Raw genomic sequence first — 16,535 nt, forward strand, 5'->3', positions numbered from 1 at the left:
AATCATACATAACAGTATACATACATCTGTCTGTCCCTGCCGTCAGTCACCACTTTAGTTGGGGTGTATCTCATGCTAATAATCCCCAGGTATGAAAGACAGGGTGGATATTAAATTATCTGTCAAGGGATCAGTTATTATGTTTTGCCTCTTTTCGAATGACTTGTGACATAACGTTGTGTGAAAGATTTGTTTCTGAATAAAAAGTATGTTTTTCACATGTCTTTTACACCCATTACCTTGGTTTGTGATCATGTTTAGGAAGTTATGGAGTATTAAGTAGTGAATTGGTGAACTGGGATACAGCAGCAAACTCTGTTCATGATGGTACTGTATGTTCCCGTTTTACCCACAGGCGAAAGACATCCTTTGTGAATACCAGACAGGAGTTTTGCAAAATTCACCTAAGATGGTGTTGCTGTTTCATCTTGTGGACGAGAGTGTGAAACTTGGAGACAAATTATTAGTCTTCAGGTACGGGGGAATTACAGTACTTTAGATCGTGTTCCTGCCCTAGAGTCCTGCTAAATGTGACTAAATACTATTGACTCCAATCCAGCTGTTTATAAAAAACAGACCTTAAAGCAGGTTTCTCAGTAATCCTGGGCAACAAAGTCCACTGCAGAACACAATTAGTTCTCTGTGTATGTTTTCTTCACAATTTCATGGTGGCCAGTGAAGAATGCTTGGAAATTACAGCGCCCTGGCCATTCCGGGGCCTAGGAAAGTCACCACATTACTGCTGGTTGTCACTTGGTTTTCAGGCATAATTCGATGTGCTGATGTTAACATTTACATCCCTAAATCACCTATGCCTAGTTATTTGTTAGGAACACCATTCTCATATGTCCCTCCCAGTGTTCCGAGGAGGCTCTATTGCAAAAGCTCTCTGAAGTATAATGGGCCTTCTCGGTTGTGGCATCCCATCCATCCCATCCTTTATCCAGGGATTCCTGCTTTTTCATGTTTTTCACAAAATGATGAAGCTTCTCTTCTGAAGTTCAACCAGCTTGTTAGATTTCGGGTATTAAGATTTAGATTCAAGTATGTTTTGGTTGTTCTGCAGGATAATTGTAATACTGATTTTATTGTTAGCTGGCTTTGACCAAAAAGAGAAGTATTTAATGTAAATCTGCAAATCCACTGGGTTGGGTCCAGGCTCAGTTATTCCTAGAGATGACTCCCTTGAACTTGTTAGCCAACTGTGGCTGCAGACCTAACCCCACTTGCCCTTGGAATAAGTCCCTGCAGTATTCAGCAGAACTTATTTCTGCGTAGACTTTGTTAGGATTGTGCTGAAAATCTGAATCCATCCATTGTTTGTTCTGTCCTCAATTGATAGCATAACATTTTCTATTTTCATCATTCTTTCAAATATATATTAAAAATAAAGAGCCTTGGATTCCTGCCTGTGCCTCGTGCATGTGTTGCAGATGAGAAGTGTGTAAAATTATGTGAAATAGAACATTGTGTGTTGTAAGGTGCCAGTGCAGACTAGCTTTTGCACTTGTAAATAGGATGTCCTTTTTTCTATTCAAATTATACTGTGGATTTTTTAAAATCTTTCATTTGCCCTTCTGAGTGGAGTTCTTTGTCTCTTGCAGCCAAAGCCTTTCCACGTTGTCTGTCATTGAGGATTTCTTGGCAAAGAGACCAGTGCCTTCTATCCCAGGCTTGGAATCACAAGGAATCCATAATTGGGTCCGAAATGTGAATTATTATCGTAAGTACAGCGTGTCCTTCCATCATCTGGAGTACTAATTGTTTACAGCTGGGCTGAGCTTCCTGAAAATGTATCCATTTTCTCTAGTTTGTCTGCAACCTTTTCTGTTGTTTCCCATGGAGATGTGCATGGATCCACCTTCATTTTCAGACGAACTGCTTTCAGGTGTTTGTTTGGTTTTGGATAGAAGTAGTTTATTTTGATGCTTGAGCACTTTCCCCCTCCTATGTCAATGTCACATGGATATTATCAAACAAGCAAAACTTTACAATTGCCCATAATTGTTTTATTTTAATGGATGTTGTGGGATTTTTATTTTTATTTAAAAACACACATTTTGTATGCATTTTCCACTGGGTAGGTCTGGATGGTAGTACTTCAGCCTCCGAGAGGGAGCGGCTGATAAACCAGTTCAACGACCCCAGCAACACTTCGGTTTCACTCTTCCTTCTTTCCACACGGTAAGTTGTCCACCTGATACAAACAGCAAATTGGGGTGGAGTAGGGGATGCGATTGACTGTGGCGTCTAATGAGGCATTTGCCACCAAGAATCCTTGGCATTTGATCCAGTTGAAAATATGGCCTTAAGACCTTTTAGAAACCTGTGGAGGTCTGCACTAATCATTGCATAGTTATCTTCAGAAGTTATTGCTAACATCCGATTAAAATTTTATACCAGGGTTTTGAGCAAAAGCAACAGCCCCCACATAAGATATGATTCCCAGGCAGAATATTGTGTGTGTGTGACCTCCTTCTCTGCAAGGGGACATTTACCAGCAGCAGCTCTGCAGGGAGCATCCTGGATGACTTACGTTTGATAGTTTGATCGGGATATTTATTAATGATTTTTGCATCATTGTAACTTGTAAGCAGCATGAGAAATACTTGCATCCTGAATAGGAAAAATATATATTTAGGAGACCACTGTAAGCAGATGAAAACATTAGCAGGGTTTGAATAACACCTGTAATGTAAACAAGTACTATGGACATTATGAACATATTTAAAATATGAGATATGAAACAATATGTAGTTGAAAATGTTGACAATAAGACCCAAGGAGGGGATGGAGGGAAGTCTAGAGATTCAGAGAAATCCCTCAATGTTGATATTTATTTGGTATTGTTATAACTCTACACTTGTAAAATCAAGTAAAAATTATTTTCAAAAAGAAGAAAAAAGATTTGCATCTTGAAATGCAGGATATAAATGATGGTAACAAATAAATAAATATTTTATATATTTTTAGAGCTGGATGTTTGGGTGTGAATCTGATCGGTGCAAACAGGGTGATAGTATTTGATGCCTCCTGGAATCCATGCCATGATGCCCAGGCAGTATGTCGGGTGTATCGTTATGGGCAGAAGAAGCCTTGCCACATCTATCGATTAGTTTCCGATTACACCCTGGAGAAGAAAATTTATGACCGCCAGATCTCCAAACAAGGGATGTCAGGTGGGTCAAATCTTCACATGTCTCCACCAAATCACCCCTGTCTTTTAGCCTCTGAAATGGGTTCTTGCTTGCTTCCTGGTTTTCCTCTTTCTTCTTGTGTTTGCAAGTGCCTGCCCTTACGTATGTCACCACTCAAGGAATGTTATTGGAGGTCCAAATGCAACAAGAGCTGCAGTTCTTCCTCATTTTGGATCTATGTATGTTTTATTTATGGGACGCGGGTGGCGCTGTGGGTTAAACCACAGAGCCTAGGGCTTGCCAATCAGAAGGTTGGCAGTTCAAATCCCCACGATGGGCTGAGCTACCGTTGCTTGGTCCCTGCTCCTGCCAACCTAGCAGTTCGAAAGCATGTCAAAGTGCAAGTAGATAAATAGGTACTGCTCCAGTGGGAAGGTAAACGGCATTTCTGTGCGCTGCTCTGGTTCGCCAGAAGCAGCTTAGTCATGCTGGCCACATGACCCGGAAGCTGTATGTCCGCTCCCTTGGCCAGTAAAGCGAGATGAGCGCCGCAACCCCAGAAACAACTGGACCTAATGGTGAGGGGTCCCTTTACCTTCTTTATGTTTTATTTAGATCGTGTTGTGGATGACTTGAATCCGGTGTTGAACTTTACCCGGAGAGAGGTGGAGAACTTGCTACACTTTGTGGAAGAGGAACCCGAAGCTGTCCAGCATTCATTCAGCCCAAACAAGATCATGGAATCTGTCTTGCAGCTGGCCTGTCTCAAGTACCCTCACCTCATCACCAAGGTTAGGAGGGAAGGGGGAAACCCACTATTTCCCTAATCTTTATTTTGCAACCCTGACCCATCTGCTTGTCAATAACTTCAAGGTGTCAAAGCCACATGGTTCTCATCTTGAGAAAGCCTGCTGTTGACGTAATCTTGTTCCCATGTAACACTAAGCCAAACTATGGCACAGCACAAATAAATCCAATTGCAGGTTCCTGGAGAGGAGATAGTAGCTGCTTTGCTCCTTCCTGGTCATTTTGCTGCTGTCTTGTGCTGATATAAGTCATGGGTTGGCTTAGTGTGTAATCTGAACTTGGCCTTGAGGTTTAGCTCTCTCCAGGCAAACAGCAAGCCATAACTGAGGCATCTCCTGTGTTTACTGCAGATAATTTGAACCTCTTTCTCCTTGCTGTAACAAGGACTTGGTCCTTTTAAATAACCAGCACCTGACAATCAGAGGCAGCATTTCACAATAATGCAATTGATATTACACACTCTGAGGAGACAAGCTGTGCCAAGACTTAATTTACTATACAGTGGTACCTCCGGTTGCAGATGGGATCCATTCTGGAGGTTTGGTCGGATCCCGAGGTTTCCGCAACCTGAGGACCACTTCTGCACATGTGCACATGGTGAAACCCAGTCAAATACTTCCGGGTTTGCCACTTTCGCACCCTGAAGTTTACATAACCAGTTTACGTAATTTGAAGTACTGGTACATGATTTTAGCTATTAGGCTAGTATCACATGCTCATAACATACTTCTCCTGTGGTGTTGCAGCTCATAATTCATCTGGAGAGAGCAAAACACCAAGCCTGGGTTTGGATGATGTGCTAAGCCAAACCACATAGAGCAGCAGCAGAATAACCAGAGGAAGAGCAAAGCAGTTGCAGTCTTTCCAGGACCCAACCAAATACTCCCAGCCTTTGCAGGGAGGGTAAAATACCAGTTATATAAAATAAAGCCTATTGGCTCCCAGTTTTTTCATACGAAGATGGATAGGTTACGAAAGGGCCATGGGTGGCACTGTGGTCTAAACCACTGAGCCTTGGGCTTGCCGATCAGAAGGTCGACGGTTCGAATCCCCGCTACGGGGTGAGCTCCCGTTGCTCGGTCCCTGCTCCTGCCAACCTAGCAGTTCGAAAGCACATCAAAGTCAAGTAGATAAATAGGTACCGCTCTGGCGGGAAGGTAAATGGCGTTTCCGTGTGCTGCTGGCCACATGACCCAGAAAAACTGTCTGCAGACAAATGCCGGCTCCCGTGGCCTGTAAGGCGAGATGAGCGCTGCAACCCCAGAGTCATCTGTGACTGGACTTAACTGTCAGGGGTAACTTTTGGGTAGGTTACTGGTAGCCTATAACAGGAGGGTAGGATAGCTGCCATTCTTTCACCTTGTGTTTTTGTGGTACTTTTGGTTAAAAAAAAGTTCTTAAAATGATACTTCCCATTGTTGTTACCACAGGAGCCTTTTGAGCATGAGTCGCTGCTGATTGACCGTAAAGAACACAAGCTCACCAAGGCAGAGAAGAAAGCAGCCAAGAAGAGCTACGAGGAAGAGAAACGTGCATCCGTCCCATACACCCGTCCATCCTACGCTCAGTATTACCCAGCCACTGACCAGAGCCTGACAAACATACCCGCCTTCAGTCAGAGGAACTGGTGGGTAAACCCTTTCCTTTCTGTATGTAACGTTCAAGGCGAATGGCAAGTTCTGATCTGCCCCTGCATCTTGGCAATCGTTTTCTGGCTCTTAGAACATGGGGCAAAGAAGTTAACCAGTAACTGAACAATTAGAGATGACTGGGGAAAATCAAATTAAACAGCATTCTGTTGTGATGGGACAGTCAGTACAGTAATCAAAGTACAGATGGCTACATACACACATCATATAGATTGAGCAGTTAGGTACACTCCCCCCCCCCCCCCCCGAGATTTTCAGGATACTTTGATACTGATTTCTTGTTGCATTTCTTGCAACAAGTCAAATAACAAAACTGCCTCTGAAGCGCCCCAGAAATTGTGAAATTTAATATGTGGTTGGGGACTCAGCCTATGTCATAAATACTCATGGAACTCCATAATCTGGAATTATTTCCTCTGCAGGCCCCTTTTCTCTGCATGTGGATTATTAAAGTGATGACGGTGTCACACATTGATTTGGGGGCGGGGGTACTTTGATCCTCCAGATGACAATGAACTCCAACTCACATCAACTCCAGCCAGCATAGCCAGCAGTTAGGAATGATGGGAATTGTAGTCCAAAAAAATCTGGGTAGCCATATCCCTGGTGTTAGGGCATTAGGTGGACGATGGAGTGGATGATTCCATGTTGTAGTAAGAAGCTATTGAGCCCCTTCCAGCTCCATGCTTCTGTGAAGTGCTGATTCCTTCCTTTCTTTTTCCCCCACAGGCGACCAAGCCTCAAAGGTGAAGAGAGGCCGGTGGCAAGCGTACGTCCCGTTCAGTCCACCCCCATTCCTATGATGCCGCGCCATGTGCCGTTGGGCAGTATGGGATCAGCATCAGTTTCCAATCCTGGCATCAACTTTCCCATCAATTACTTGCAACGAGCTGGTGTCCTCGTACAGAAGATTGTCACCACAACAGGTCAGTTGCTCTCCAGCTTCATTGGAAATGGAAGTTGCTGCAAGAGGGGGTCGTTAAAGTGAAAAGTGTTGCCAGACCTATGATGTTAAAACTGACCATATAAGGTAGCTGGTGTTAACATTTCGAGGCCAGGACCCACCTTACAATATGCCTGCTTTTGATTAGTTATACCTGCATGTCCATCTCTTATTTTTGCCCTAGGAATACCAGGGCTCCTGTACCTTTAATAGCTGCACAGGAGATGGAATTTTGGTAAATGCTGCTTGTCATGCAAGCGACAGAAAATATTTGCCTTTTGAAAATTCCATCTTTTGCACAGCCATTAAAGGTACTAGAGGTCTGTGTGCTTTCCAACATTCCTCTTAAAAAACAAAATAAAATCTCTGGAAAGAGAGAGAAAATGATAGTGATGCCACTGCTGCGACATACCTTAGGTGAGTCTCGCTTGGCATGACTCACTTGTGGATCTCAACCCACCAGCTGAAGACCAGAGGTATAGGATCATGAGTATTCATTCCCAGAAGTAAAAGTTTTTTCTCATACACTTACTTTGAAAAGTAAATAAATACTGCTTTCACATTTTACGGAGTGCATTTCAGCTTTTGTTTAACTGGTGGCCCTGCAGTCCAAAAACTGAGCCAGATGCTTGGAAGCATTTATTCACTTGTTTTCTGGCTGAATTTTCCTTTGTAAATGTGCACAATGTGTCACATATGTACTGTTTGCTCCACTTCAGATATAGTGATCCCAGGTACAAACACTTCCACTGACGTGCAGGCAAGGATCAGTGCTGGAGAAAGCATCCACATTATCCGTGGAACTAAAGGTAAAAAAAAAAGCCTGCCTTTCCTGGGCAAAGAAAATGTGTATCCATTTCTCAGTTTTTCTTTTATGATTTGAGATTGGTGAGGGGGCTGCTATGTTTTTGTATAGATAGGCAAGAAGAGGAGGCAAACTGTGTCACTACAGAGGTGTTAGGGAATCTACTACTGCAATAAATGCCTTTGAACCCTAGTTCAGAAACCCCTTATCTCCCATTCAAACTGACCAGGGTCAGGCAAACACAGAGTTTGCTCCTCATGACCTTTGTTTGTGATTGACTGTTTAGTCTAACCCATGGTGATATCACTCAGGAGGTCTTAATTGTCAGCTTCACAATTTTATCTTAGAATTTGAACAAGGAAACAAGAGAGTGTTGATGCTGCGTCTTTGTAGGAAGTTGATGAGCAAAGCTTTTCTTTCAAAACTTTACTTGCAATATCTAGCACGTGTAGGCAGTGCAGAAAGTGAAGGCGATTCTCTGTAATGTTGAACATAAGGGCACCCTATTCAGCTGGTCATAAGTTTTCTTCTAGCTTGCCTCTGACAACTTCCACCCATCTCTCATTTAGGGACATATATCCGGACCAGCGATGGACGAATCTTTGCTATTCGCACCACTGGCAAGCCAAAGGGCAGTGATGATCATCGCATGGTTGCCTCGGGTAAGGTGCCTATTCTGCCAAGGATGTCTGACTGAGTTTTTCTTTAGGGATGTCCTTTGGGGGTTTTAATTTATTTATTCACAATCCTCTCTTTTGGTTTAACAAACTCTCGGAAATAACTTACAATGTCAGCATAGGAAGCTGCCTTCAACTCAGTCAGACAATTCATAGAATAGTAGAGCTGAAACGGAGCACTAGGATCATCTAGTCTAACCTGCTGCAATCCAGGGATCTTTTGCCCAACACGAGGCTTCAACCCAGAACCCTAAGATTATGCTCTACCAGCTGAGCTATCCCTCGTTTATCTAGGTCAGTATTCCCTACTCTGGCTGGCAGCAGCTCTCCAGGGTTTCAAACATGGAGACGCCAGGGATTGAACCTGGAACCCTTTGCATGAAAAACAGATGCTCTACTACTGAGCCACAGCTCTTCGCCTAAAATAAAGAAATACTAAGAGCTAAAACAAAATACAGACATTAGACATTCAAATAACAGAATGCAGCTAATTAGCAGGTTAAACATCACATCTTAAAAAGCAAGCATTTTTTTAAAGTGTTGAACAGATATCTAAAAACGAGAAGGGGCCTGGCAAATTGCCGTGGGGAAACTACTGCCTAGTCTTGGAGCCAATGCTAGAAGCCTGTCTCTCAAGTGCCTCCCAGACTTCTGCAAAAGATGGGCAGAGTAGAGCTCCCCCGTTGATCTTAAGCAGAGGGCAGACTCAGGCCATCTTTTCCAGCACCCTAGTTCTGCCTCTTGTTACTTCCCTGGTCTTATCTACTGATGTGCCTCTGTTGTTCATAGGATCCCAAGGGCCATCTCTGGAATCCACAAGCAACGGCCGGCATAATGCCTCCTCACCCAAGCTTCCCAACACAGAGGAGCTCACTCGGCCGATCTCCCCCGACAGCCCCGAAATCATCAGCGAACTGCAACAGTATGCGGAGGCGGCTGCCGCCCGTGAGTCCAGACACAACTCCCCTAGCACTAACGCGGCACCCGGACACCCAGCCCGGAAAGACAACACGGCCCCATTAGCAGCTCGTGGAACTGAGCAGCAGCGAGCAGGGACTCGTGGTACGGCTCCCTCGTCCTCTTCAGTCCTGCCGGCCACCAGCCACCACGGTGACAACCACGCCGTGCTGGACTTAAGAGGCAACAAGCGCAAGTCCACGTCGCCTTCCGGCCCGGAGGAGCAGGCCCATCGGCAGCAGAAGAAGCGGCCGCTGCCCACAGCAGTCCAGCCATATGAAAGTGGGTACCCTGTCTCTGGTGGGTTCACCATGCCCTCTGTTCCCTTAAACCACAACCTAGCCCACCCATTTCCTCCCCAAGCAGGCAACTCCTTGTACATGAGCACAGGCTCCTCCTATTACCAGCTGCCTAGCTTGCTCTCAGACCCCCACCTGGTGTTTCCTGTGACTACTGACCCTCTGCTGACAGCCGGCACTGCTAGTTCCTCTGCTGCTACCTCAGCCACCGCCAGCGTCCCCTCTTTCATGTTAAACCCCTCCATGACGGGGATGCTCTCCAACTACTCGCTGCCCTTCACGCAGTCACTCCTGCCTGAGCCCAGGATGTTTGCTCCTTTTCCATCCCCAGTCTTGCCCAGCAGCCTTCCCAGGAGCATGGCGTCTGCCTATCCTGGCTTCATGTCCCCTCATTCAGGATATCCAGCTGGGAGCCTCCTTCGGTCCCAGGTGCCTCCGTTTGACACCCACGAGGTCTCTGAGGTGGGCTGCAGCTCCAACGAGGATGAGGACAAAGATGACGATGTAATAGAGATCACGGGGAAGTAAGGGGCCTAGTCTCTTGTTAGAGCTCAACTCGGCCGGCAGGCAAAAATAAATAAACAAAAAACAAAATCCTCACTGGACCTTTCTGGGGCCAAGGGTTTCCATCCGGGACACAGCAGAGGTGGAGGAGACTGGAAAGGAAGGTGGCGTTCTTAGTTGTCCGAGATCTGCATTGTATGGGGAACTGTATTGAATGGACACCCACCCAAGAGTGGGGAAGCAAGAGAGTTGCAGGAGGGAAGTAATACTGTAAACCATAGGAGTGCCTCCTTGACTTTCCCTCCTGCGCTCTGAGTTGTCCAACAGGGAGACCTGCCATTACGTTTCAGTGCCCTTTGTTAGGCTGGAGACACTGGTTTGTTGTTTTTTCTCTCTCTCTCTTTGTCTGTGGAATAACTCTCAAACACGAACTGCCTTATCTGTGAAAGTTCAGTACCCCATAGTAAATAGGGGGTGAGTTTGTACCCTAGGAGACATGATGATGAATAGCATTGTTAATGGAGGGAGGGAGGCGGGTTTGGAAGGAGCAGGCAATATGTAATGTGTAGGTGGGAGGGTGTGGGTGGGGCAGGGTCTATGTGAAAACCAGTTTTGTCTGTCATCCATCTGAAAGCTGAAGACAGGTGAGTCTGGTGGTCTTCACCAGGCCCTCATCAGGTGGTATCGGGAGTAAGGGAGAAGCGGTGATGGGGTGCAGCTCTCCTGCTGCTTTCCCCACGAGATCCATTTGAAGGCAGGGACCTTTGTTGGCTCAGCTTCACACTGGCTTCTTCAGCAGGGTTGGGTTAGGACTTGTACCAGTCTTTTAGTGAGGTAGTGCTCAGTGGAGGAATGGCGAGGATTTTCCTACGTCCCTCTCTAGCTTTTTGTAGTGGTTACTCTCCCTCTGCCACCCCACCCACTACCGAGGAGCGAGTAGAAGAAAGCTTAGCAGTCAGGCTCCTGTTGACCACAGTAAGTCGAACGTCTTACAAAAGGGATGCGCTCGAGAGCCTTGCTGCTGTCTGTGTTAATTGTTGACACTGATCCGACTGACCTCCTTCTGCAGAACAGATTTGTTAATTTATTTAACGAAAGCAAACTATTTATTTTGGGATTCTCTTTCCTTTTCTGCTTTTTCCTTGCTGTAAACAATGGCCTCTACTGAAATCAGGATGGTCTGCATGGGGAAGAATTGGGGATGGTGAATAGGCTGCTTGACCAAAGCAGAGACAGTGTGCAGGACCAAGAGACAGCACCCTCCCAGTCAGCTTTCCACACTTGTTCAGCTGATAAAACATCTAACAGCCCCTGTATTCCTTGTCCCTCTTCAGCTGAACATGCAGCAACACTGCAGGTGGTTACTTCAGTGTCAGCTGGAACCCTGCTTGGTGTCTAGCGTTCTCCCTTGTACTAAGTAACAGTTAAACTTGCCCTCCACGTTTGTTGGAGAGGTTGGTTACGCAAGCAGGATCCCACCACTTGAGTGGATCGTGAGTAAGAAAGTAGTCAAGCCATTGGAGAGGCATGTCCTCTACACTGTGACTAGGCTCTGGTCCATGCTTGCTCTGTTTATATGTTGTCACAAGGGTGTATAAGGAGAAGCTGTGAGCTCTCATAGCAGGCTTAATGAAGGGAGTGAGTTCCATGGTTTAGGCAGAAAGACCAGTGTCTGTCTTTCTGCTGGGGGATGGGATACATATAACAGAGACAGTGGAATGGTACCCAGAGTCTCTCTTATAAAGTGGAACCAGGTACTCTCTTCAGGCTTTTAAAGAATTGCCATTCCAGGGGAAAGAGGGCAAGCACTGCATGTCCATGGCAGGGAACGAGTGAGAGGGTTGCCAGCCCCCTGTGCTAAGGAAGCCTTTTCAGGATAGTGGTGAATGAAACCCCATTCTCACCTTACCTTTGTTAGGTGGTTAAAACTGCCCCTTCCTCATGTGGAAATACGAAGACCCACAGTTCAAGAGGTAGTGGCTAGGTGATCCACATATTGGTTCTGAAAGCTCTCTCTGTGTATGTGTGTGTGTGTGTGCGCGCGCTTGTATGAACCGTAAAAAGCATGAAATGATGGGCTTCCTGTCTTTTCTCTGTTTATGGGACACTGTCTGTCAGACCTGACTTCACCATTCGTAGAAGCCTTAGATTTACAGTTAGCTATGCAAATTACTTTTAATTATTTTAAAATAAAAACATTAAAATAGTGCTTTCTTCTTTAACATATCCTAGGAGTTGAAAACCGAGGGGTTCTGAGCAAACTTCTGGACAACTTGTCTTTGGATGCACCATGGGAATAAAAAACAAACAAACACAACCCCCCCACAAAAATAACAAAGCAAATTAACTGATGGTGTCCATTCGCGTTTCTCCAAAGACTTGGCCATGGTACGTCTGTGAGTCATGCCCTTTTGTGATTTGTATGTGTCCACCTCATACAAAATATGATGACACTGATTGTACTGTAAACTCACTCAGCTGTCTTTTGCAACCCTCGATAAGTGGACTTGGGGACCGGATGGTAGGAAGGCGGGTTCTTGCTTGAGCAGCAAGGTTTTAGAGCTGCTGAAGCCGAAGCCATTTTTGGAGAAGGATGTCATTACTTTAGGCTTCAGGCAGGCTCAGTCTTCAGTGTGTTGGTTTGGGGCAGCATAGCTAATGATAACCTGAGATATCTTGCCAGCTCCTGTCCTCATTTCAACTGAGTAACACATTTTGACAGGACAGGCTGATACGCTCTGTCCATTACTTCAAACAGTGCTTCCTTCTGATTCTCTTGTTCCTTTTGAAGAATGTACAAAGGGCTCAGGAGGGGTCACTGGACTAGGCAGGTTTTTAGCTCATCCTCACTGTAATAGAGGGAATAGATACATCTGGGATTAAGTAAACTAGGCCTTGTAACCACCTTTTAAATAGGAATGGGAGGTAGCTATTAGCTGTAGAAAATGGTGTGTACACCTGTAATTTACTACTCTGGCCACTGGATGGCAGTGTTGCATCACATGGATTATTTAGGTTTTAAAATACCTTATTTTGAAAAACTGGCTTTTGTACTTGGTTAAGAAAGCTATAAAAATGTTACGTCTGTCTGTCTATGCACATCTCTCTCTCTCTCTCTCTCTCTCTCTCTCTCTCTCTCTCTCAACTAATCTTCTAATGTTAGCGGAATGCTTGAGAACGTATTTGCACGACTGACAAACTCCACTTCACCTCCCTGTCTCCCCTAATACCTTCTGTTAGACCAACCACTTTCTGTAACCTTTGGAGAGAAGTACTTTGTTGGGACAGATGCCTCTACTTCAGCAAGTGCCTGAGCTGGGTCTCTTTCCCACCTGTAGGGCGTTATACTGGTTTTGTCTCCAAGTGATTGAAACTTTCATTCCCCAGCGCTTGCTGAGAGAGAATTCCCTTGCCAACGGGAATGAAGAGAACACTCTTCCACTCGGCGTCCTTGTTGCTCCTAGAGGGCACAGTGCAGCCTCCTTCTCAAAATACTTCACATCTCCCAGGTGTTCAGCGTCCCCTATGAAGCTGTGGCTTCCGACAACAGAGGGAAAGCTGCTGTGCCTTGTCTGTGAAGGGCAGAGAATGCTTGAGACAAGAGCTGGGTCAGAATGGCTTAGTGACTTAACCTAGCAGAATATCAGAAAGGTCCCTTCCTTGATGCAGCTGTAACCCCCAGGAATGTAGTGTCCACTCAAAAGCATCTCTAGTTTTGTGCTGTAGAGAGATCTCTGAATCCACCCACAGGACCTGGGCAGTCCCTGACTCCCATATCTCCAATAACATTTCTTTTTCTTGCTGGTTCTTGGTTATGTTCCTGAGGCTAACCCTGGTTGACTCTGCTTGGCCCTGGGTGACTTGCACTGCAAAATTTCAGACAACAAAAGAATTGAGGAAGGAAACTTGGGGTGTTCGGCTTTTTACAGATGCTAACGCAGACCCTGGGTGCATATCCCAGGAGCCTCTAGACTCTCCTTTTTAGGCCATTGGAAGGTGATTTACATATACTGTAGCATTTCTTCAACAGCTTTAGAGCAACACTATTAAGTCTTGAGTGATACAGAATGGAACTTGACCCCTTTAATAAATGCATAGGGGAAAGAGGTGACCTTAAACTGTGATGTTTCCTGGACCTTGGTGGTACACTCTCCGTTTTGCTCCAGCTTCGGGCAGCCCACAATTTTAAACTGATCACGATTTTGTTTAGACACATACTGCCTGTGATGGATGGCTTTAAATTGTTGTGGGCATAGAACTGAGGGACTTAAACCACAACCATGGTAAGGGTTATATGTGTGTGTATATGCATGTATACTAATTTCTGGGTGCTGTCTCTTTGTCACACTTTCATACGACCAAGAGACGGAACTTGAATGGGATTTGTCAGGTGAGAGCAGACTTGATGTTCAGTCACTTTGTTTGCAATAACACTAACCCATAGTTAAGAGGGATGAGGACAAAACACATCAGGCCTTGGGTTCGTGCACTTCCCTCTACTTTGGCACAGCCATAAGGACATTGGAAACTTCTGCTCCTGTATTAGATTAAACCACAGTTCTGGCATTGTAAGTGAAAGCTAAACTACTTTATCTTAATTATGTTAGGAAAAGGCGACTTCTTAAACTGTGGTTTGAAGTTGACTTGTCTCAACAACTATGGTTTATTTGTCTTGAGTTTGATCTACAGGGAAAGCTGTAGTTAATTTAAAATGGAAGTGAAAGCAGGCATGCCAGGGGAACAACGTGAGCCCAAGGATCACCTAGTTGCATTGCCATTGCCCTGAAGCAGGGGTGGGGAACCCCTTTTTGTCTGCTAAGGGCCACATTCCCTCAGGAGTAATTTGTTGGAGGTCATATGCCAAACTTGGGTAGGCCAGAGCGAAATGGGGGGTGAGGCCAGGGGAGCAACCAACAGCTCTTGCTAGAGGTATAAAGCAATAGCTGGCAGGTGGCTCCTTTCATTCCATCTGTTTTGGCTCCCCTGTCCCCCACTATCCCTTCCCTTCCTTCAGCCCACCAGAAATTAGGCTGAGGGCGCCAGGTTCCCAACCCACACACTGAAATGTGGGTTAGTGTTGTGTTCAAAACAGCCCATTGGCTCCTATAGGACAGAACTAAATGGGCTGCAATTTCAGGCAGAGTTTTGAGGAGACAAAATCTGACTGCAGCCGCCAGGAGTCTCTGCAAATATATGGGCATCCTCTCTGCCTCTCTCACCATGACGGACATATTGCTAGTTGTAAAGAAAGCTGGCTCATATTTTTTATCAGAATTAGGGGATCAAATGACAGCAGTGCAAATGGTCATGGGAAGATATGGCGAGTCAATAAAATTATACATGTATTTGTGCTGAAATCTTGTTTTAGCTACCATAGATGTACAGTTACTAAACTGGGGGGAAATTGTCTGTGGACCCACTAAACAGAGAAATTAAACATTGATAGATTAAAAATAATAACAAAACCTCTTGCATTCCCCCCCTTTAACGTCAAAACCATATTAAGTCAAGCCTGTTGATTTACAAGAGATAGGCCATTTAGTTTTTGTGGGAATGTCTGCTCCTGGTAACTCAAAACAAGAAAGCAGATTTTCAGGAGAGGTGGGGGGGGGGTGCTGCCAGTTCAGGGAGGATCAGCAAAGAATGGGAGAAGCTAGCAGAGGAGGAGGGATCTTTTTTCTTCTTATTTTGCTCTGTATTGAAACAAGACCACTAACAGCTGCCCACAGCTGCATTGCTTCTTGGGGTTCCTATATTATTAGTTTCCCAGCTTGCGTTCTCTGTCCCTCCATTGAATCCATTTGTACAGGGGAGCTGAGTGAATCCAATGGTTTTCTTGGTTTGTTTCTGTTCCGCCTTTAGTTTGTGGCCTGTCTTTTGTGATTGGGTTGGGGGGGGATGGCATTTCTGTAGCAGCGTCAGTTGGTCGGCTGGTTGCACGCATGGGTCATGTGCTTCCCTCATCTCTCTGTCCAATGGGATGCGCTTACCCGAGAACAGAGACATTGAACAATTTTGTTGTTTATATGATGTATTTATTTTTACTTGTGTTTCATGTCATTTTTTTAAAAAAATAATAAATTGTAAGTTGGTATAATGCCTATCAATTCTCTCTCTTTTTTTAAAAAATAAACTTCAAACATTACAACAGTCCAATGATTTTGGTCTGGAATGAATTTAGTGTTTGTTTTCAAGCATAAATATACTCTGGCTGCCATATGGCTAAAATCAGTTGCTACCATGTCCCTTGAAAGCAGTGCGACTTGCTACATGCAACTAACTTGCTTCGTTGATTTCCAAGGTATGTAAATCATAACAACTAGGTTTAGCTGTACCAGGGCAGCTGTCTTAGCAGGTAGGTGATGGTTATTTGGTATCTGAAGGGGCAAAAGTTCATTTCAGTGATAAACAACACTTGGATCAGCCAACCACTTTTCGACAGAAGTCTGAATGATGGGACAGCCTGCCTATCAAGAAGGTGGATATTTGCTTTTACCCAGTTTCAACCCAGTTTTTCTACTAAGGGGACTATCAGATTTTTCCACAGGGTGCCCCTTAAGTATTTGTTGAAACATGCTTTCATGCAAAAAAGCCTTGAGGCACAGTTGATATTTGTGATAGGCCTAAACCCCATAAGAATATCCAAACCACAAACTGTATTTGCTATAAGCTACAAATGCTGTTTTGTAGTGGGTTCTGGTGAGAATACACTTACTATTACAAGGACCAGAAAGTTCAGGCCTCTCAGCCACTTCTT

General features: G+C 44.9%; 1 protein-coding gene across 3 annotated transcripts in view; it reads left to right on the plus strand.

Annotated features, from left to right (window-relative positions):
• The window catches only part of RAD54L2 (RAD54 like 2), a 58,595-nt gene extending 42,661 nt beyond the window's left edge, over positions 1-15,934 (plus strand). For 2 of the 3 annotated variants that reach the window (XM_028718716.2, XM_077924763.1), the window contains 10 exons: positions 356-474; positions 1,605-1,723; positions 2,085-2,184; positions 2,974-3,179; positions 3,753-3,928; positions 5,375-5,571; positions 6,323-6,519; positions 7,256-7,345; positions 7,911-8,003; positions 8,808-15,934. In XM_028718716.2, the coding sequence (XP_028574549.2) occupies positions 356-474; positions 1,605-1,723; positions 2,085-2,184; positions 2,974-3,179; positions 3,753-3,928; positions 5,375-5,571; positions 6,323-6,519; positions 7,256-7,345; positions 7,911-8,003; positions 8,808-9,802 (2,292 nt within the window). In that variant the 3' untranslated portion in view covers positions 9,803-15,934. The remainder of the gene's footprint in view (positions 1-355; positions 475-1,604; positions 1,724-2,084; positions 2,185-2,973; positions 3,180-3,752; positions 3,929-5,374; positions 5,572-6,322; positions 6,520-7,255; positions 7,346-7,910; positions 8,004-8,807) is intronic. The other variant, XM_028718718.2, reaches the window with a different exon arrangement.
• Positions 15,935-16,535: the final 601 nt, after the last annotated feature.

Source organism: Podarcis muralis, chromosome 2 (genome assembly GCF_964188315.1).
Source record: "Podarcis muralis chromosome 2, rPodMur119.hap1.1, whole genome shotgun sequence".
NCBI lineage: Eukaryota > Metazoa > Chordata > Lepidosauria > Squamata > Lacertidae > Podarcis > Podarcis muralis.